Source organism: Muscardinus avellanarius (assembly GCF_963383645.1).
Source record: "Muscardinus avellanarius genome assembly, chromosome: 2".
NCBI lineage: Eukaryota > Metazoa > Chordata > Mammalia > Rodentia > Gliridae > Muscardinus > Muscardinus avellanarius.
In genome coordinates, this window is record NC_137787.1 from 285,954 (window position 1) to 308,025 (window position 22,072).

The following is a 22,072-nucleotide window of genomic DNA, read 5'->3' on the forward strand; positions in this document are numbered from 1 at the left end:
CGGGGCCCGGTGACGCGCGCCGGCCGGGGGCGGGGCCGCACTGCGGCTCGGGGCGCGGCCGCATGGCGCGGGGTCTGGGCCTTCGGAGCCGCCGCAGGCTGCGGTCCCCCGGTGCGATCCGCCGGGACGCGCGGAAGCTTGCCGAAGGGAGCGCGGAAAGGCCTGCGAAGAGGCGGGACGCGGGCGCGCCTGTGATCCCAGCGACTTGCCGGGCAGAGGCCCGAGGACCCCGGTTCAAGGCCTTCCTGGGAAGCTGGGCGAGACCCCCGGCTCCAGGTGTAGTGGCGCACTCCTGTAGTCCCAGTACTAGGGAGCTGAGACAGGAGGAAGCTAGTTCAAGACAGCTTCAGCCACGTTACGAGACTCGGCAACCTAGTGAGACCCTGTTTCAAGATAGAAAAAGGAGCAGGAGACTCGCGCGTGGTGGGCACGCTTGTCATCCCGCATTCGGGAGGCTGAGAAGGAGGACCGCGGTTCGCAGACAGCCTCAACTACTTAGTGAGGCCCTTTGCAACTCAGTGAGGCCCTGTTTCAAAATAAGGAATGAAAAATAGGCTGGGGGTGTAGCTCGAAGGTAGAATGCCCCTGGGGTCCATCCTCTACCATAAAAGAATAAAATAAATAAAAAGATATCTTCATCCTTTTTAAACTCTCCCCTAAGTCCCAGTTAAATAATGAAAAATAGAAGCCTTTGTTGTGCTTGCCAGTTCTGTATTAATGGAAATTCAAAACACACAGGAACTTACGCCTTCCCAGGTGCAAGGCTGGGTGCATCTTCCTGGGCCAGCAAGTGCCTAATGAAAGCAAGTTCACGCTTTATTTTTTTTTTTTTCCCCCAGTACTGGAGATGGACCCCACCGAGCTACACCCGCAGCCCTATTTTTCATTCTTGATTTTGAAACAGGGTCTCACTGAGTTGTGGAGGGCCTAAGTAGCTGAGGCTGATCACAAACCCAGATCCTCCTGTCTCAGCCTCCCAAATGCTGGGATTACAAGCATGCACCACCATGCCCGGCTTGGCTGTGTTCTTATTAAACTATTTTTTCAAGCCTGCTTGGGTTTCCTGAAAATTAAGCAGAAAGTACAGAGTTCTTGTATATCCCCTCCACAGCCATACACGATTTCCTCTTTATAAACATGCATTCGTGTGGTGCCTTTGTTTTATGAATGAAACAATATTGATATATTGTTAACTAAGCCTGTGGCTCACATTAGAGGTCGTTCTTGGTGTGATGTATTGGGTAGGTTTTGACAAATGTATTTCAAATACCCTCCCACCTTGCCTTATCACATCACATGGAATAGTTCACTGCAGCCGGGTGTGGTGGGCACCCTTGTAATCCCAGCACTTGGGAGGCTGAGACTGGAGGATTACAAAGTTTTGAAGCCAGCCTCAGCTACTCAGTGAGACTCAGCAACTTAATGAGACCCTGTTTCCAAAGAAAGTATAAAATAGGTCTGGGAGTGTAGCCCTGATCAAAAAGCTCCTGATTTCCATCCCTAGGACCACAAAAAAAAAAAAAAAAGAAGAAGAAGAAGAAGAAAAGAAGAGTTTCACTGCCCTAAAAGCTCTCTGTGTGCTGCTTACTCACCCCGCTCTCCAGCCCAGGGGGGTGCTGATCACTTCACTGTCTGTATTTTTGCCTTTTCCAGACTATCACAGTGTGTAGTCTTTTCAGGCTGGCTTCTTGCACTTACCAATATGCATTTAAAGTTCCTTTTGTATCTTGTGACTTAATAATACATCCCTCCCTCTCTTTCTCTCTCTCTCTCTCTCTCTGTCTGTCTCTGTCTCTCTCTCTCTCTCTCTCTCTCTCTCTCTCTCTCTCTCTCTGTGTGTGTGTGTGTGTGTGTGTGTGTGTGTGTTAGGGATTAAATCCAGGGGAATTCAACGGGTGTGGTGGCACACACTTGTTGTAATCCCTGCACTTGGGAGGCTGAGACAGGAGGATCGCACAGGTTCAAAGCCAGCCTCAGCTACTTAGTGAGGCTCTCAGCAACTTAGTGAGAACCTGTTTCCAAATAAAAATATAAAATGGGTCTAGGAGTATAGCCCGGAGTTAAAAAGCCTCTCGGTTCTACCGCCAGTACCACCACCAAAAAAAAAAAAAAAAAAATCCAGGGGAATTCAACCTCCAAGCTACAACCCCAGACCTGTTTTGTTTTTTATTTAGAAACAGGTTTCTTTCCTTTCTTCTTTCTTTCTTTCTTTTTTTATTTTTTATTTTTTTATTTTTATTTTTTTGGTAGTACTGGAGATGTAACCCAGGGGCATTCTACCTCTGAGCTGCACCCCCAGTCCTATTTTTATTCTTTATTTTGAAACAGGGTCTTACTGAGTTGCAAAGGGCCTCATTAAGTAGCTGAGGCTGTCCACAAACCGCAATCCTCCTGTCTCAGCCTCTCGAATGCTGGGATTATAAGCGTGCCCAGCTAAGCCTAAGCTATACTAACAAACCCAACTGACATCCAAGCTTAGAAAAGGCAGGTTGTATTTCTCTGTGTGCATCCCCAGGGTTAGTGGTGTGGAGAGAGGGCAGCCCTCTCCATGGGACTACTGGGGCCCAGGTTCCCTTTTAGCAGTGCCTTCCCGCTGCAGCCTCAAAGGTCCCACTGTGGTGTCTGCGGCACAGGTGTATCGGAGCGGACACTGAGCACGCGCGCCTGCTGTCTGGAGGCGCACACCAGCCGTGTGTGCTCCTGGCCGTTCGTGGTAACTCAATAGCCTGCCACATGTCAGTGTCAGGAGGCCGGGCAGTGCAGTCTGGGTGGGCAGAGATGTGCTCCATCCAGTGCTTCCATCTCAGTGTCAGGAGGCCGGGGAGTGCAGCCTGGGTGGGCAGAGATGTGCTCCATCCAGTGCTTCCATCTCAGTGTCAAGAGGCCGGGGAGTGCAGCCTGGGTGGGCAGAGATGTGCTCCATCCAGTGCTTCCATCTCAGTGTCAGGAGGCCGGGGAGTGCAGCCTGGGTGGGCAGAGATGTGCTCCATCCAGTGCTTCCATCTCAGTGTCAGGAGGCCGGGGAGTGCAGCCTGGGTGGGCAGAGATGTGCTCCATCCAGTGCTTCCATCTCAGTGTCAGGAGGCCGGGGAGTGCAGCCTGGGTGGGCAGAGATGTGCTCCATCCAGTGCTTCCATCTCAGTGTCAGGAGGCCGGGGAGTGCAGCCTGGGTGGGCAGAGATGTGCTCCATCCAGTGCTTCCATCTCAGTGTCAGGAGGCCGGGGAGTGCAGCCTGGGTGGGCAGAGATGTGCTCCATCCAGTGCTTCCATCTCAGTGTCAGGAGGCCGGGGAGTGCAGTCTGGGTGGGCAGAGATGTGCTCCATCCAGTGCTTCTGGGAGGAGGTGAGTGTATCCAAACTCCTTCCTGCAGGCCCTAGCCCCCATAGTGACTGTACTTGGAGATGGGGCGTGTAGGGAGGCAGGTGACATCACAGGAAGGGTGTACTCCAGTAGGGCTGGTGCCTGTATCGGAGGAAGCGATGCCAGAGGTGCCCTGTCTCTGCCAAGTGAGGCTGAGGCAGGAAGGCAGCTGTCTGCACTTGAACCAGAGAGCCCTCACCAGCCGTCGTCAGTCCTGACCCCAAATTCTAGTGTCCTGAACTGTGAGAGCACAAGTTCCCGTTGCAGTCACCCCATCCAGACCGCTTTGTATGGCAGCTGCAGACTATGGGGAGGAAGGCTGACGGGAGTTAGCGGTATGTCTCAGGGGCCGTGGTACAGGGCTTTACTGGCCTGGACACATGGAAGCAGCGAGAACCCATTACACCCTTCAGCAGTTATCAATTTGCCCAATTTTTTCTCGCCTTTATCCGCAGCCACACCCAGGTTACTTGGAAACAGATCTGGTCTCACCCATCAGTCCTCCGAGCTCCCACTGCCCCAGTGCAGGCAGCAGCGAGACCCCACATTCCTGGTCCACATGGCAGAGAATGAATGGTCAGCCCCAAAGGCCACTGCTCAGGTCAGAGCCGGAGGTCAGCACTGGACACCGGGATGCTGTGGTTGTCCTGTGATCGCTGGAAAGCCAGGAGCGTAGGGTGTGCACACACGACCTCACCAAGCTGCAGCAGCCCTGGGCTACTTGAATCTGAGACGATGCAAGCGTAGCTGGGATGGTGTTCTGCACAGGGTCTGAGGCAGGAAGGTCGCAGGTTCAAGGACGGCACACAGTTCGCTTAGCAAGACCCTGTTTCAAAATAAAGCCAGGTGTGGTGGTGCACACCAGTAATCCCAGGATTTAGGAGATTGAGACAGGTGGATCACAGATTTGAAACCAGCCTTAGCAATAGCGTGAGACCCTGTTTCAAAATAAAAAGGGGCAGGTGTATATCAGAAATTAAATGTCCTTGAGTTCAATTTCCAGTACCAATTTAAAAGGGGCGGAGGTTTGGGGATGTAGCTGAGAGGTTGAACTTTCCTGGGCTCAAAACCCAGTAAAATAAATAATAAATAAATAGGGCTAGAAGTATACCTCAGTGGTTGAGCACTCCTCAGTTCAATCCCAGTAACACATACACTGCACCCAGATAAGAGAGGTGTGCCATATGTGCCCTGCTGGAGGAGGTGGAAGCAAATGTTCCTCCTCCTCCTTCTTTTGTGGTCCTGAGGATGGACCCAGGGCCTTCTACCTCTGGGCTACACTTCCAGACCTATTTTATTTTTTATTTGGAAACAGGGTCTCACTAAGTTGTTGAGAGCCTCACTAAGTAGTTAAGGCTGGCCTTGAACCTGCCGTACTCCTGTGTCAGCCTCCCAAGTACTGGGATTACAAGCATGTGCCACCACGCCCAGCTCAATACTTTTTATTTTGAAACAGAGTCTCACCCAGTTGCGGAGTGCCTAAGTCCCTGAGCCTGGCTAGGAAAATGCAGTCCTCCTGTCAGCCTCCCAAAGTACTGTGATTACAGACTACACCATCACGCCCAGCTCGCTTGCTTGCTTGCTTGCTTGCTTTATTTTGTGGTACTGGGTTTGAACCCAGGGGCATTCTATTTCTGAGCTGCACCCCTAGTCCTATTTTGTGTGTGTGTGTGTGTGTGTGTGTGTGTGGTACTGGGGTGGAACCCAGGGGCTTTTCTACCTCCTGGCTACACTCCAAGACCTATTTGGAAACAAGGTCTCACGAAATTGCCGAGAGCCTAAGTAGCTGAGGCTTGCTTTGAACCTGTGTGATCCTCCTGTCTCAGCCTCCCAAGCGCTGGAATTACAACCATGTGCCACCACACCTGGACCTATTTTTATTCTTTATTTTGAATCAAGGTCTCACTGAGTTGCAAAGGGGCTTATTAAGTAGTAGCTGAGACTGTCTGTGAATTGCAATCCTCCTGTCTTAGCCTCCCAAGTGCTGGGATTACAAGTGTGAGCCACCACACCCGGCTATTATTATTTATTTATTTATTTATTTATTTCTAATTACTTAGGAGTTACTAATTTGGTCTTCTGGATTCTTCCTCCTGTCTCCTTACCTGGCAATTTGCGTTGCATCCACTATACAGGAAAACCCTCACCTATTCCTTGTGAAGATGGTGGATATTCTAAAAATCACTGCACATCAGCCAGGTGTGGTAGCTCACACTTGTAATCCCAGTACTTGGGAGGCTGAGACAGGAGGGTCCAAGTTTGCAGCCAGTTTCACTACTTAGTGAGGCCCTCTGCAACTTAGTGAGACCCTGTTTCCAAATAAAATATAAAATAGGTCTGGGATTATAGCCGGAGGTAGAAAGTCCCTGGGTTCCACCCCCAGTACCACAAAAAAAAAAAAAAAAAAAAAAAAAATCAGGCTTGGGATGTAACTCGGAGGTAGAATGCCCCTAGGTTACACACACACACACACACACACACACACACACACACACACACCGGACAGCAACATCTGGACAGGTTACTTAAGGTATTTAGGCGTCAGTTTCTCGCCTGTTGGATGTGGGAAACAACTTATCCTAAGTACATTAGGATGATAATGTACCTCAAGGTGCTCAGTGGGGAGACAGGTGGTTTAGAAAGAGGCTAAGAAGAAAAGGGACTCTACTCTCTACTCCTTATCTATGTCAAGACACCACTAAGTACAATTCTTGTCCCAGTCATCTTTCACTAGGTGGTGATGTGGTAACAAAGATCCCCAATCTCTGACTGGACATCCTAAGGGCCGATTTCTGGCTGGCTGTCAGCTGTGTGGATACCTCAACTAGGGCTGTACGTCATTTTCCTCCACTCCAGGCTCCAGGGTGAAAAGCCAGCCCTCAGTGTGCACGTGCTGAGGGGCAGGAAGCAGCTTGCAGAGCCACAAGAGAACTTTTAAGGCCACGCCTGAACAAGATGTGCTAGCCTTTGGAAGCCAGATGGCGAGCTCTAAGTAGGAAACATAAAGGCAAGAATATGACCCGCCATCCTCCAGAACCCCAACTGAATCAGGTTGGGTTGAGTTGGGAAACCATAAAGCTACACTACTACTACTCCTGGGTAGAAATTTCTCCAAGAGTTCATACCACTATCTGCAAGAGGTGAGGGAAAGTCAGGAAACTTGGCTGTGCCCTGGCCCGAGTGTTCACCGGGAAATGCGGCTGTTCTCAACACTCAACCCTCCCCCAGGTGGTTCCCAACAGCTCTCTACAGGTTGGGGGGCACAGCTCAGTGACAGAGGGTGTGCCAAGTGTGTGCCTGGCTCAGGATTCCATACCCAGAGTCAAAACAAAGCTCCTTGGGAAGCAGCTTCGAAACCCCGCCTCTCACATTTCTGCTTCCCAAGAAAAAGAGCCTCGGCTCTGTAGTAGTGCCTCCTTGGCAAGGTCGAGCCCACAAACACAGATGCCCTTCTGGGAATCCCAGCGTTTCTTCTAGAGACAGAGCTCGCACAGGACAATCTGGCACACACAGTTATTCGTATTTCGGAGTTCTGAAATAACAAACAGCTCCACCTGCAGAGGGGCGGCGGCGACATCCTAGGAAGGTAACCGACGTCCAGAGGCCCGCAGCCTGGCGACGCGCCCCTTGGAGGGCGGTCCCCGCAGGTCGAGGATGGGCACCGAAAGGGAACAGGCATGCTCTTCCCCAGTAATACGACAGCCGGGGACTTGCAATCCCTGCTTGGGAAACAGCGAAGATGCACTAGTCCCGCAGTTTCCTGCAATCACCACCCGGCCAGTCCGACCCTTGGGGCTGACAGCGCCCAGCCCACGCCCGTCCGCGGACGGCGGCCCGCGCGGGACTTGCCGCGCCAACTTTTGCCCGGAAGTGCCCGTGCGGCACAACGCGCAGGCTCCGGCCACGCCCCCCGAGGCCCCAGCCAATCAGGGTGCGCTCCGCGGGGGTCTGGCGGAAGTCCTCGGGGTTCTCGGTCCGATGTTATGGCGGGTCGACGCGGGGCGCTCATCGTGCTGGAGGGCGTGGACCGCGCGGGGAAGAGCACGCAGGGTCGCAGGCTGGTGGACGCGCTGTGCGACGCGGGCTTCCGCGCGGAGCTGCTGCGCTGCCCGGGTTCGAGCACGGGCTGGGCGGGCCGAGGGGCGGCGGCGGTCGCCGCGGGAATCTGTCTGTGCTGGGGTCTACCCCGAGGCCGCCAGCATGCCGAGCACTGCTGTACCGCCGAGCGACGCCCCCCGCCCCATGTTTTTAGGGTGTGTGTACGTGTATGTGTGTGGTGCTGGGGATTGAACCCAGGGGCATACGACCTCTGAGCCACACCCCCCGCAGCCCTTGTTATTTTGAAACAGGGTCTTAGCTAAATTGCCGAGGCTGGCCTAAACCTGGGAACCGCCCTTCTCATCCTCCGAAGTACAGGCGTTATAGGCGTTTGCGACGGTGCCCAGCTCCAGTACTTTTAGTTTCCAAATAAAGCAACCCTGAAAACATTTAGGAAAACACGGCCAATACTTAATCAAGAGGCAGCTTAAAGCATACAAAACGGGTAGGGAACTGAAAGAAAATTACTCTTGAATATCAACAGGGTCTAATCTTTGATCCAGTCAGTCCACAAGCCTTACATGTACTTCCTTTGACGTCATGACTTTCTACCCGTCCCTAAAGCTTTTTGGTCAAGTTGTCTACACACCGCTGCCCTTCTCAGGGAAAGCAAAGGGTTTCCAGGGAAGATCCAACCTGTCCAGAGAGTTAGTAAAGTAGAAGCTCAAAAGTTAGGTCTGAGTCCAGGATGAGCAATTAAATGCAAACTATATTCTAATTTAAATGGACAGCTGACCTCACAAGAATTTGAATCTTTCTGTCTCTTTATGTTTTCTAGAAAGATCAACAGAAATTGGCAAACTTCTGAGTTCCTACTTGGAAAAGAAAAGCGAACTGGAAGACCACGCAGTGCACCTGCTTTTTTCTGCAAACCGCTGGGAACAAGTGTAAAGATTGCCCCGCCCCTGCCCCGACCCCAGGCCATGTTCCCACTGAGCTTACAGCTTTTGACTCTGAGTGGCGCTGGCCTCACCCAGAACCCCTTCATGTTTACAAGGCTCTTAACTCAGTGGTCGTCTAGCAGAGGTGGCACAACCCCACGCTTCCCAGAGAGGGCTAGTTCTTGATTTTTCTTCATTCCCTCACCCCAGCTTATAGACTTGGTTTTTATAGTGTGCTGGGCCTACACCCAGGGTTGCTTTACAACTGAGCTACATCCCTAGCCCATTCCATTTCTTCGTCTCACTAAGGTGCCTCCACCTGCCTCCAACTTGTGACCCTGCTCAGTAGCTGGGATTCCAGGCATGTGCTAACAGATCAGGCATAGGGACTTAAATTTTTGAAAAATAATTTTAGGTAAACAGAAATTTTTTTAAAAGTAGAGCTAGAGCCAAGCATGGTGGCACAGGGTAATGAGACTGTTTTGTGTTTTGTTTTTTGAAACAGGGTCTCACTAAGTTGCTGAGGCTGGCCTTAAATTTGTGGTCCTCCTGTCTCAGCTTCTCAAATACTAAGATTGCAGGCATAACAGCTGCCGTCTGTGTTGTATATAGTGTCAGTTAAGGTCTTTGTTCTCCTTCCTCCAATATTTTTTTTTCCCTAGTGTTAAGGACCCAATCCAGGAACTACTACCTGGTGGGCAAGTGTTCTACACTGAGCTTCCTCCCCCTTCCCCTCCACCCCCCAGTACTGGAACTTGAACCTGGGAGCATTCTGCCTCCAGGCTACACCCCGGCCTTTTTTATTTTCTATTTATTTATTTATCTTTGTGATGCTGGAGATTGAAGCCAGGGACATTCTACCTCACAGCTACCCTAGCCCTATTTTGTGTTTTATTTTGAAACAGGGTGTCACTAATTTCCAAGGCTGGCTTTGAACCTGCGATCCTCCTGTCACAGCCTCCCAAGTGTGATTACAGGTGTGCACCACTGCACCTGACTGGCTTTTTTTTAAATGAGGTTAGGATTAGGGGTTCTCTCTCCTTCTTTTCTTTCTTTCTTTCCTTTTTTTTTTTTTTTTTTTTTGGAGTGGGGGCTACTGAGGATTGAACTCAGAGGCATTCTACCTCCAAGCCATATCCCCGTGTGTGTGTGATACTGGGAATTGACCCTGGGCCACTCTACTTCTGAGCTACACCCCCAGCCCTAATTTTTAGGTGTGGTTTTCTTTCTTTTTTTTTTTTTTTAACAGTACTGGGGATGGAACCCAGGGGCATTCTACCTTCAAGCGACACCCTAGCCCTATTTTTTAGCCTTTTTAGTTTTTTTTTTTTTTTTTTTAAACAGTCTCACTGAGTTGCGAAGGGCCTCGCTAAGTAGCAGAGGCTGTCTACACATCGTGATCTTCCTGTCTCAGCCTCCCAAATGCTGGGGTTACAGTTATGCACTACCATGTCTGGCTTTCTCAAGCCCTATTTAATTTGTTTTTTTTTTTGGGGGGGGGGAGCCAGGTCTTGCTAAGATACTGAAGTTGCTGAGGCTAGCTTCAGAACCTGTGATTCTCCTGTCTCAGCCTCCCAAGTCTGGGGTTACAGGCAGGCACCACTGCATGTACCATTGCTTGTTCTCCTCACTGTTGCATTGTAAGAGTTTTTCGTATATTTTGGATTCCATTTCCTTGTTAGATATCTTATGTTTTCCCTCAACAATGTCTCTCACAGAGCAGTTTTTTATTTAAGTCCAGTTTACCAGTTCTCCCATGGACCTTGACTTTGGTATTGTACCTAAACTGTTGTAGCCACACCCAAGCTCGTCTAGGATTTCCCCCATGTTATCTTTACGAGTTTTGTAGTGTGGGGTCTGCGTCTAGGTCTCTGGTGCATTTTCAGTTACCTTGGTGATGGGCACAAGGTCTAGAGCCGTTCTTTCATGGGGATGTCCAGCTGCTTCAGCACCATTTGTTGGAAAGACGATTTTTGCTCCATCCTGCTGCCTCTGGTACCTTTGGCTCCTCTGTCATCAAGAGCAGATGCCTCATGTGGGTGTCCCTGTCACATGAACTCCAGTGAGAGCAGTGGGGTAGAATGAATTGGACTTTGCCTTCTCTGGGTTCCGGCCTGCTTCTTGATAACAGCTCCTGGACTGCGCACTTTCCTTCCAAGATCATGGCCTCTGGAGGCGCATGGACCTGCGGTGGTTTGACTGAGAACACCCTGGTATTCTGTCCATTCTCTTCCTTGCAGTCCAGGCTCAGGGGCAGGAGTGAGACTGGCCACCCCTGGTCGCGTCCGCCCTCTGCCACCTTTGCCCTCTGCCTGGCTTCTCCTTTTCCCTTAGCAGGGGTCCCTGGCCTCTCCGCCCACAGGGCTGGGAACGCCTTCCTGTCTCTGACTTTCTCGGTGTGTTTTTTCCTGTTTATTGGGATTCTTTTTCCACTTTGGGCTTTGCTGGGAGAACCCATATTGCATCTAATGAGAACATCCAGAGCTTTTTTGAATGAAAATAAGGTTATAATTTCATTCAATCTGTGTTATAATTTCATTCAAACTGTGCTATAGTTGTGATTGTGTGTATTTTCTGAGTTGCATAGTCAGGATACTTTTCACATGACGGTTCAGGCCAGGAAAACAGTTCCAGAGCTCAGGATCATCCTGTGTTTCAGGCCATTAATTAAGGAGAAGCTGAGCCAGGGCGTCACCCTTGTCATGGACAGATATGCATTTTCTGGTGTTGCCTACACAGGTGCTAAGAAGGTGAGTGCTATGTGGCCTCCTGCCGGGGCACTAGAGGAGTGTGTGTATGTGTGTACTAATTCTGTGTAGTGGCTTGCATTCAAGTTTCACATTAGTTTTATGATGCTTACATCCACATGGCTACAGATCTTCCACAGATGTAACTGAAGTTTTTACCTTTTTACTTTGGTGACTCGTGTTCATTTTCAGAGGTGGCCCACTGTCTACATGCTTTGTTTTGTTTCATTCTGTTTTTGCTACTGAGGATTGAACCCAGGAGTGTTCTACCTCCAAACTACACCTTCTTGCCGGGCGTGGTAGCGCACGCTTATAATCCCCATGCTTGGGAGGCGGAGACAGGAGGATCGCGCAGGTTCGAAGCCAGCCACACTGGCTTAAGAGACCCTGTTTCCAAATAAAAATAAAAATTTTTTAAAAAGTATAAAAATAGGTCTGGGAGTGTAGACCGGAGGTAGAAGGGCTGGCTTCCAGGAACCCCAGTACCACCAAAAACAAAAACAAACAAACAAAAAAACCTACATCTCCTTGCCCTTATTTTTTATTTTGAAATAGTCTCACCAGGTTGCTGGAGCTGGCCTCTAACCTGTGATCCTTTTTTTTTTTTTTTTTTTTGGTGGTACTAGGAATGGAACCCAAGGGTTTTCTACCCCTTGGGCTATACTCCCAGACCTATTTTATACTTTATTTAGATACAGGGTCTCACTAATTTGCTGAGAGCCTCACTAAATAGCTGAGGCTGGCTTCAAATCTGTACAATCTTCCTGTCTCGGCCTCCCAAGTACTGGGATTACAGGCATGCACCACCACTCCTGGCTCAAATATCAGACAATATTGTTAGTTCCTTTGTAAATGTTTTAGTAACTATGCATCCAAAAAACCACTTAAAAATCAGAATTTCAGCCAGGTGTGGTGGTGCACACTTGTAATCCCAGTACTTGGAGGCTGAGACAGGAAGATCACAGGTTCAAGGCCAGCCTCAGCAATTTAGCAAGAATCTCTTAAATTAAGTAATCCAGCAAGACCCTGTTTACAAACAAACAAACAAACAAAAAATAGGGCCGGGTGTGGTGGTGCAAACTTGTAATCCCAGACTGGAGGATCGTTCGCAGACAGCCTCAGCTACTTAGTGAGGCTGGCTGCAACTTAGTGCGACCCCGTTTCAAAATAAAGAATAAAAAATAAGGCTAGGGATGTAGCTCAGAGATAGAATACCCCTGGGATCCATCCCCAGTACTGCAAAAAATAAAATAGTGCTGGAGTTATAACTCAGATGTAGAATACCCCTGGCTTCAGTCCCCAGTATCACAAAACACAAAACAGGATCTCAGCTGGTCTCAGTGGTTGACACTTGCAATCTCAAGGACTTGAGAGGCTAACGAAGGAGAATCATAAGTTTGAAGTCACTTAGTCTCAAAAATATATCTCAAAATAAAAAATAGAAACCGGGCCGGGCGTGATGGCGCACGCTTGTAATCCCAGCATTTGGAAGGCTAAAACCGGTGGATCTCGGTTCGCGGACAGCCTCAGCTACTTAGTGAGGCCCTTCACAACTCAGTGAGACTGTGTTTCAAAATAAAGAATAAAAAAGTTGGGCAGGGGGTCTAGCTCGGCGGTCAAGTGCCTCTGGGTTCCATCCCCAGATCTGCAAAAAAAAAAAAAAAGAAACCAAGCGTGGTGGTGCAGACTTTTAATCCCAGTTCTTGGGAGGCTGAGACAGGAGAATTGATTGCAGGTTTGAGGACAGCCTCAGCAAATAGACTTTCATCGACTTTGTGAGTCCCTGTTTCAAAATAAAGTAAAATAGCACTGGGGGTGTACCTCAGAGGTAGAATGCCTCTGGGTTTAATCCCCAGTGCCACAAAATGATAGATAGATAGATGATAGACAGACAGACAGACTGACAGACAGACTGATAGATAGGGCGGGCGGGCTGGGCGGTGGCACATGCCTGTAATCCTAGTATTTGAAGGTTGGAACGGGAAGGTCACACTGAGGGCAGCCTTAGCAGCACAGTGAGACTCAGCAAACCTAGCAACACCCTGTTTCCAAATACAAAGATAGAGCGAGGGGTCTGGCTGGGTAGAATGCTCTGGGCTCAGTCTCCAGAACCCCGGTAAATAAATAGCTCTCAGGAACTAGCCTGGTGGTGGAACTCTCCGGGCTCGCTCTCTAGTCCTCCCTGGGTGGGGGGGGGGAGCCTTATCTATAAGCTAGCAGGCTTCCTGTAGCTTATAGATAAACCAGCAAACCAGTCTCTTCAAGTTCCCAGTGTGACTGTTGCTTGTGTTTTTAGTTCTATTGAACCCATACCCATTAAGATCCATATGTCGCGATACTTCTTAAATATCTTTATGGACAGATTCCCCACATCCCTCCCTTGCATTAAAATGTTTTTTTTTTTTTTTTTTAGTACTGGGGATTGAACCCAGGGGCATTCTACCTTTGAGCTATACCTCCTGCCCTATTTTATTTTTATTTTGAAATAGGGTCTCATTAAATTGTAGAGGACCTAAGTTGCTGACACTAGCCATGAACCTGTAGTCCTCCTGTCTCAGCCTCCCAAATGCTGGGATTACAGGCGTGCACCACCATGCTTGCCTTTGCATTAACATTTTATTTATTTATTTATTTATTTATTTATTTATTTATTTATTTTTGCGGGTCTGGGGATGGAACCCAGGGCATTTGACCTCTGAGCTATACCCCCTGCCGTATTTTTTATTCTTTATTTTGAAACTGGGTCTCACTGAGTCGCAGAGGGCTTCACTAAGTAGCTGAGGCTGTCGGCGAACCACAAGCAACACAAGCAACAGTCACACTGGGAACTTGAAGAGACTGGTTTGCTGGTTTATCTATAAGCTACAGGAAGCCTGCTAGCTTATAGATAAGGCTCCCCCCCCCCCCCACCCAGGGAGGACTAGAGAGAGAGCCCGGAGAGTTCCACCACCAGGCTAGTTCCTGAGATCCTCTAGTCTCAGCCTCCTGAATGCTGGGATTGCAAGCGTGCACCACCACGCCCGGCTTATTGCATTAACATTTAAAAATATTTATTTTGGAAGTATGCTAGAGGCCCTAGGTTCAGTCCCCAACACCAGAAAAGATTTTTTTAAGCAGTTGATGTCCATATTTTTGTGTGTGTGGTACTAAGGATGTAACCCAGGGACATTTTACCTTTGAGCTTCACTGCCAGCCCTATTTTTTATTCTGTATGTTTTTTTGTGTGTGGGTCTGGGGACAGAACCTAGGGGCATTTGACCCCCGAGCTACACCCCCTTCCCTATTTTTATTCTTTATATTGAAACAGGGTCTCACTAAGTTGCGGAGGGCCTAAGTAGCTGAGGCTATCCACGAACCACAATCCTCTGGTGTCAGCCTCCCCGAATGCTGGGATTACAAGCGTGCGCCATCACACCTGGCTTATTCTGTATTTTGAAACAGTCTCACAAAGTTCCAAAGGGCCTCACTAAGAAACTGAGACTGTCCTTGAAACACGATCTTCCTGTCTCAGCCTCCCGAATGCTGGGATTACAAGCGTGCGCCATCACACCCAGCTATCCTGGCACCTCCTAAGGTGACCAGCCGGTGGTCCAGCAGGCACTGTAACAGCCCATGGGCCCGAATCCTCAGCTTATGGTATGGGGTGGGCTTTCTGGCTCTACTGTCCCTCCAAAAGTGGGGACACTGTTTTTAGAGGATTGGCAGGACAAGTCAGAGGGAACGTGCACATGAGGTCCAGCACTGCTTGGTAGGCAGGGCCAGCGTGCCTGGCGTCCTGCTAGCTGCGAGTGCAGGCCGAGGCGGGTGGCCCCGTGCTAGCCTCTGGGGCCACTGGCGTCCCCAGGCTTTCTGGCTACATGGACTTGCTGTCTTTTCTTCCTGGACAGAGGTCTGGAGCTGTAGCACGAGACCCACCTCGGGGCCGCGCACTCTTCTGTACTTGATGCGTTGGTAAGAGTCAGGAAGCAGTTCTCCAGAGTGCAAGAGAGCCCTGTGCAGTCTCCCTCTGGCACCTCACCAAATGTCAGCTTGTTCTCTTGCCCTATTAGGGCCTGAGCGGAGCGTTGTACCCCACGGTGCTTTCTTTGCTAATCATTGGGTTCTTTCTTGGCAGAATTTCTCCCTGGATTGGTGCAAGCAGCCGGACGTGGGCCTGCCCAGACCTGACCTGATCCTGTTCCTTCAGCTGCGGTCAGTGGAGGCTTCCGCGCGGGGAGAGTTCGGCCATGAGCGCTATGAGAAGAAGGCTTTCCAGGAGCGGGTGCTGCAGTGCTTCCAGCAGCTCATGAGAGACGAGACTTTGAACTGGAAGGTGAGGGTGCTGGGCTGGCGCCGAGGAGCCACATACCAGCAGCAGGGCCCCAGCACAGGTCTGCAGGGTCATCTGTCTACACTGCGGAGCCTGGGGCGCTGTTCTAGGCTCTCCAGGCCAGTAAATTGTCTGTTCATGGTGCTGGGCATTGAACCACCGAGCTGGGCTCCCAGCCCTTGGCCAGCAGATTCTAATCTTCCCGTGAGTTTTGCAAAATGCTGCTGGGCGTGGTGGCGCACACTTGTCATCCCAGCATCTGGGAGGCTGAGACAGGAGGACCATGGTTTGCAGCCAGCCTCAGCTACTTGGTGAGGCCCTCCGCAACTCAGCGAGACCCTCTTTCAACATAAAGAATAAAAAAATAGGGCTGGGGGTGGCACTCGAAGGTAGAATGCCCCTGGGTTCCATCCCCAGTTCTGCAAAAAAAAAGAAAATGCTGAGGCCGGGGCCTTGCCTGGTGGGGCCGGGAGAGCCAAGCAGTCTCGGAAGCAGCCTTGCCTCACTTGCAGGCCCGCAGGCAGGGCCCCAGCCCACTCCTGCCCCCTCAAGGCTTTGAGAGCCCTACCCGCTGCCCATACCTACTGCCCATACCGACTGCCTGTTAGCCCAGGAGGGACGCTTCAGCCATTATCCCTCCGCTCAAGCAGTTGCCAGAAGCTGGCACTCTCTCCAGCTGCAGGTCAGTTCTCAGACCACGGCTCACACTCCTGTGAGCCTGTGGGGGGTGCTGGTGCCTCTTTCTGGTCCCCTGCCCCGCACAGGACGATGCGGGAATTTGCCTGCAGTCTGCTTCCTCACCAGTGCTCACACTGCCCAGGTGCCGGTCTGGCTCCCTCCACTGCTGCATGCGGTATGGGACGTGCCGGCAGGCCACTGTGGGTGCGGGCTCCCGGCACAAGGTGGCTCCTGTGCTCTGCTGGGGTCCTGAGGAGATGGTCTGGCCCGCCTAGGAGCGAGGCCTCAGGGTAGGCCAACCCTCCTGCGGGCTGCGGCTGAGGGCTGCCTGCTTTGAAACAAGGCCGCCACCGAGGCCCAGGTTCAGAGACAGATGTGGAGGCCTGGGAGCTCCCGCCGCTGGGCCTTCAGCCCCTTCAGGTTCCAGCCTCCCCTGAAGCCATCAGGTGCACTGAGAATGTGGCCATAACGTCTTTTTTCTTTTGTATCCTGAACACAGGTGATTGATGCGTCCAAAAGCATCGAGGACGTCCACGAGGAAATCCGTGCGCTCTCAGAGGAGGCCATGGAAAGCGCCGCGCAGAGGCCGCTGGGAGAGCTGTGGAAGTGACCATGCTGTGCGCACGCCCTAAACTCTGCACTCAGGGGCTGCTCCCTGGGGGCAGAGATGGCCGGCCTCTCTCCTGACCCGGGTGGGGTGCGCCAGGACCCCAGCACCAGGGCCGAGGAGGTGTGGTGCCAGGTGGGGCAGCGGGACCGGCCTGCTCTGCCTGCTTCTCCCTAAGGTGTTAATCTGGCGCTTTCAAATTGAACCATGATTTTGGCACTAGGGGTTGAACCCAGGGCCTGGCGCTGTACTCCTGAGCTATGGCTGAACCCTTTTCATTTTGAAACAGGGTTGAAGTTATACACCTTCTTGCTTCAGCCTCCTGAGAAACATGTTATTGGTTTGGACCACCGTAACTAGCTTCACATCAAACTGTAATCATTATTCTAAGCAGTTTCATTGAAATTATTGGAAATGATAATTAGTTGGAATTTTCTTGAATTTATTACAAGCACTGATAAAGATTTACCCAAAAACGTGTTCATGTAAGGTTTCACTTTTCTCTCGTTTTGTTGTGGGCTGGAGGTTGAACCCAGGGTCATTCTACCTCCAAGCTGCCCCCTACTTTATTTTCATTTAGAAATGGTCTTGCCAAGCCAGGCGCGGTGGTGCACACTTGTAATCCCAGTACTTGGGAGGCTGAGATAGAAGGATCATAGTTCACGGCCAGGCTCAGCTACTTAGGCCCTCTGCAACTTAGAGACCCTGTCTCAAAATACAGAATAAGAAATAGGGCAAGCCAGGCTTGGTGGCACACACTTGTAATTCCAGCATTCGGTAGGGTGAGGCTGGACGATCACGGTTCACAGAGAGCCTCAGCTACTTAGTGAGACCCTGTATCAAAATAAAGAAGAAAAATAGGGCAGGGGGTGTAGCTCAGAGGTCAAATGCCCCTGGGTTCCATCCCATACCTGAAAAAATTAAAAAAAAAAAAAAAAAGAGAAAAGAAATAGGGCTCGGGTTGTATCTCAGGTAGAAGACCCTGGGTTCAATCTCCAGTACTGCAAGGAAAAAAAAAAAAAAAAAGGTCTCACTAAATTGCTGAGGCTGGCCTCAAACCTGCAGTCCTCCCGTCTTAGTACAGGCGAGCATCATGGTGCCCAGGCCTTCATTGTTCTCAAGACACTGGCTGTGGACTTAGCTGGCTGAGTCTGAACCTCCGCCCCAGCTGCTTGAGGGGGTTCCTTCTGTGGGTTGGACCCGCCTCCTACACGCCTCCTACTGAGCTCCTGTGTGCCCTCCCTGGGCGTGGTCCAGTTGTATCTGAGTGACACTAGGCCCCAGAGTCCTTTTTGTGTGTGTGTGGTGCTAGGGATGGAATCCAGGGAGGCATTCCGCCTCTGAGCTACACTCCCAAACCCTGTTTAATTCTTTACTTTGAAAAGAGTCTTAGTAGTAGAGGGCCTCGCAAGTTGTTGAGGCTGTGAGCCGCTGCGGCAGCCTCCCAAGTACTGGGATTGCATTGAGGCCTGGGGTAGGTGGGTGAGGGCCTCGCTATGGCACCTTGGGGCCAGGATAGGAGGTGCAGTGTCTATAGTTCAAGGATGTAGACTCTGGAAGGGACAAGACACATTTCCCCACGTAGATCTGCCGGCCCGTACATCACAATGTTGAGGGCTGAGTGCCATCTCTGGTGACAGAGCCTCAGTAAGCCGGCGGCAGTACCAGAAGCATGATTCACCCGTGGGCCCTCGCCTAGCCAAGCAGTGGCTCCCTTTCCTGTCCTGCCCCTTGGCACTACACCAAGAGGGCCGGTGGGTTGTGGTCACCCAGCGAGGCCTCACTCCCGCTGTGGTCCACTCCTAGGCCAGCCGGTCAGCTCACCTGAAGGGCCTGTGGCGATCCCTGCACGTGGGGCACTTTCTACAATGTCCTCCCATTGAAGCAGGAGCTACCTTCATCATCCCCACTGTGCTCCCTGTGTTTACAATCTCAGCCTCACCCTACACGAGAGCAAGGGCAGGTGTCAAGCCTTGCAGAGCTGGGCTGGAAGCAGGCAGGCTCCCCTTGTCCCACTGGTAGACCTCCCTATGAAGTTAGGAGCTTCAAACTCACACCCAACTACACCCGAGGGGAAAAAGCAGTAGACACACACGTGGTTTTCTACTGAAACTTATTATTTGCCATTAAGAATTGCAAACTATACTACCAAGAATGAACAACCTTCTCTTCTACAAGCCCATCAGCACATGCCCACTTCTGCAGGGGTGTGCTGCGCCGCCAGCCACCCTGGACACCGGCAGCAGGATCTGCAGGGAGACCTCGGCCGCCTGACACCAGAGGCAGAGCCCAGAGGATGGACATGGCCGCCTTCCCCACTGCCCACCCACTGTAGCCAACGGAGAGAAGAGAACGAGGGTGGCAGAGGGAGTGAGGAGAGAAGGAGGAGGAAATAGGTTATGTCACCAACACTTGGGGGGCTGGGGAGCCCCTGCCCGGGGTGTCCTAACCCCACCTGTGGGCAGAGGGAGGCTTCCAGTAGCCATCCTCAGGATTCCCACCCTTTCGCATCTCCTTTCCTAGGACACAGCAGAGCGGAAAGGCCAGACTGAGGCCCAGGGTGCCAGGTTAAAGGTGCAGGTGCTGCAATGGGTGCTGAAGAGGCTCCCAGCAGATGCTGGGCCAGGGCCTGCTGCGCTGCCCAGTGGTCTGTCACGCACCAGCTGAGGGTACTCCGCCCTTCCACCCAGACTGTCCAGAACTCTGGCCCAGGAGGCCCTCGGAAGGGCAGGACACAGGGAGAGCAGTGGCAGTCTGCCCCAGCCCACCAGTAGGCACAGGCCTGTCCTGAGGGACGCTAGCGTGAGAGCAGCAGCAGGCAGTGTGTGGTAACCCACACCCTGGGAGGAGGCCAAGAGCCGAAGCCAGGAGGCCCTCCCAGGGCCGCAGCCCAGCCACCTGTGCCGTGTGCCCACGCAGACATCTGGGTTCCACCTGACCCCACTGAGGTAGCCCTTGACAAACCATGCTGGCAGAGTGGGCACGGCCCAACAGCTGGCCTTGCTCTTCGCGAGCGGCATGAGGCCACAGGTGTCCATCGTTCCGCACACGCCACTCTGAAGGGGTCCGAGACTCCGGCCTGGGAAGTGCCCCAGAGATTCGTGTCTGTGTTGAAGAGCTTCAAACAGGGCTTTAATTCCAAATAAACCACAGACCCGGGCGCCCAGGAGGAAGCAAGGCTGAAGCTGATGCGCTGACACGGGGCTGGCAGTGTCAAGTGGAGAACATTCTGGTGCTCCTGACCTGGCTGCACTGGGCTTCCCGACACACACTCGGGGCTGGGCAGCCTGACTCCAAGCGGTACGGCCTCCAGGACAGTGCGGTCCTCAGTGCCTCTGGGCGGAAGTGGCACAGGTGTGCAGCTCTCGGCAGGGACAGGCGAGTGGATGGAATGCAGTGGCACCGTGCGCCCAAGGCAGAGCCGGGTTCTAGAAGGCACCCCAGCCAGGGCCCATGGAGAGAGTCCCCCAAGCCCAGGATTTTCAAAGGGACAAGATTTCAAAGTCTTCATCTTCTGAGTCAAAGAATCTTTCCAGTCGCTCTACATCAGAAGAATCTAGAAACAAGATAAAAACTCATCAGTCTGGGTATGGTGGCAAACACCTATAATTCCAGTACTTGGGAGGCTGAGACAGGAGGATTGTAGGCTCGTGGCCAGTCTCAACAACTCAGTGAGACCTGTTTTAACTTAATGAGACCCTGTTTCAAAATAAAAAAATGAAATAGGGCTGGGGGTATATTCAGAGGAAGAATGCCCCTGGGTTCAATCTCTAGTACCACACACACTCAAAAATATACTCATCAGATGTCTCTCGGGCTGCTCCTGACTGGGATGTGGACACTGGAAGAGAGGCAGCCTGGGAAACCCTGTCCTGCAGCCCCACATCCAGCAGAGACCCTGGCCTCATCATGATGGATTTGAGCAAAGGGGAAAAGGGCGAGGCCAGACCTGTGGGCAGGGGCCGAGGCACTGGAGAAAGGACAAGGCCAGACCCCAGCGGGGCAGGCCCAGGGGAGGGAGAACACCTGCCCCGCCTCAGCTGAGGGCCGACCAGGTCTAGGCTGGCCTCTCCTGCCGGCAGAAGACCTAGCACACCGTCTCCCACAGAACTGAGGACCCCGTGTGAGCATGCCCGCCAGCACGCACCCACTCTGGCTGCAGCCCAGCAAGGGTCGAGGATGGGGCGACAGATTGCACAGGGGTCAAGAGGCGCTCCACAGTAGAGTCCGGTCTTACCACAAGCCAGAAACAATGACTGGCACCTGGGACCCCCACAAATCTTATGTGTCAAGAGCAAGATGACCAGAAGCAGGGGCACTGAAGGTCGGCCTCAGCACTCACCTAGGGACAGGTTCAGGACGTCAGGGCAGGCCAGGTGGGAGGGCTGCTGCTCCACCAGCTCAAACATGGGCAGGGCGCCACCAAGCAGCGACAGCTGTCAGTGAGATGCGGCCGTTAGATGCGCCCTGCCACCACGGCCCACCCCTGCGGGCCGTGCAGCCCAGAGGGAGAGGCAGCGGCCACAGACATGGGACCACGGCCCACCCCTGCGGGCCGTGCAGCCCAGAGAGGGAGGCAGCAGCCACAGACATGGGACCCGCTGCGACGAGGGGAAAGTGACAGTGCTTCCATGACGCGGGCTGCGGCCAGGCCCAGCACAACACGCACCACAGCCGGGTGCCCTGCCACTGGGCCAGCGGGCATGCCTGACCCAAGAGGCGGCCAGCAGCAGCAGAGCAGCAGCTCCAGGCTGACTCACCAGCACCCCCTGCCAACACCCTGTCCTAAGGTCAACGTGCGACATCCACCTGAGATGGCGAGGCACGAAACGGCCAGGCCACCCACGACTACCGTGAGGCCTGTGGGACACCTTCCCCATCTGACCTGGACAGCTGGGGCAGAACAGAACGCCATGCAACAGGCCGAGCAGGGCAGCACCTCCTCCCCACTGCCCCGCTGGGGACATGTCCCAAGCAGGCTCAGTTCGACTCTGGCTGGGGGTGGCTACGGACCTTTTTGACTTGCTGGCACCAGTCATTAAAGTCGTCCTCGGTCTTACAGAAAAAGCCCTAAAATGAAAATGGTCATGAGAAGTGTGACTGTGTGTGGTGAGCCGGAAGCTGGGGTCCCACTGCTCCACCAGCGTGCAGCACAGACACCCACGGCTCTCACGACAGACACACACCAGCTCCACCGGACCCTCTGCCCCGGTGCCCAGGCTGCCCTCGGGCTGCCGAGAATCAGATAGCCCTCTGCTCTCTGCTCTGCCCGTGGGTGGTCACATCACGTGCACTCTAACCTCCCTGAACCTTCTGAGAATGAGACAGGCTATGACGACTCCTCAGGGCACAGTGCAGAGTGCCCTTCCCCTGTGCCTATGTGCAACGGG

The 22,072-nt window shown here is 52.3% G+C and overlaps 2 protein-coding genes across 4 annotated transcripts in view; one reads left to right on the top strand and one right to left on the bottom strand.

Moving 5' to 3' along the window:
* Window positions 1-7,345: 7,345 nt before the first annotated feature.
* Window positions 7,346-16,913, top strand: DTYMK (deoxythymidylate kinase; the record flags this gene model as incomplete). Of its 3 annotated transcripts, none has more annotated exons than XM_080719938.1 (5): window positions 7,346-7,475; window positions 8,239-8,347; window positions 11,001-11,091; window positions 15,203-15,400; window positions 16,575-16,913. In XM_080719938.1, 5 exons carry the CDS (start codon window positions 7,346-7,348, stop codon window positions 16,683-16,685), a joined length of 639 nt encoding a protein of 212 aa, XP_080576064.1. In that variant the 3' UTR covers window positions 16,686-16,913. The 3 variants fall into 3 exon arrangements, with proteins under 3 accessions (XP_080576064.1, XP_080576065.1, XP_080576066.1); XM_080719939.1 differs by having other exon boundaries at window positions 15,275-15,400; XM_080719940.1 differs by lacking the exon at window positions 11,001-11,091 and having other exon boundaries at window positions 8,239-8,309.
* Window positions 16,914-20,164: 3,251 nt separating this feature from the next.
* The window catches only part of ATG4B (autophagy related 4B cysteine peptidase), a gene marked incomplete at both ends in the record, with an annotated part of 29,540 nt that continues 27,632 nt past the window's right edge, over window positions 20,165-22,072 (bottom strand). The window contains 3 exons of the mRNA XM_080720053.1: window positions 20,165-20,238; window positions 21,025-21,118; window positions 21,696-21,752. Coding sequence (XP_080576179.1) covers window positions 20,165-20,238; window positions 21,025-21,118; window positions 21,696-21,752 — 225 coding nt within the window. The remainder of the gene's footprint in view (window positions 20,239-21,024; window positions 21,119-21,695; window positions 21,753-22,072) is intronic.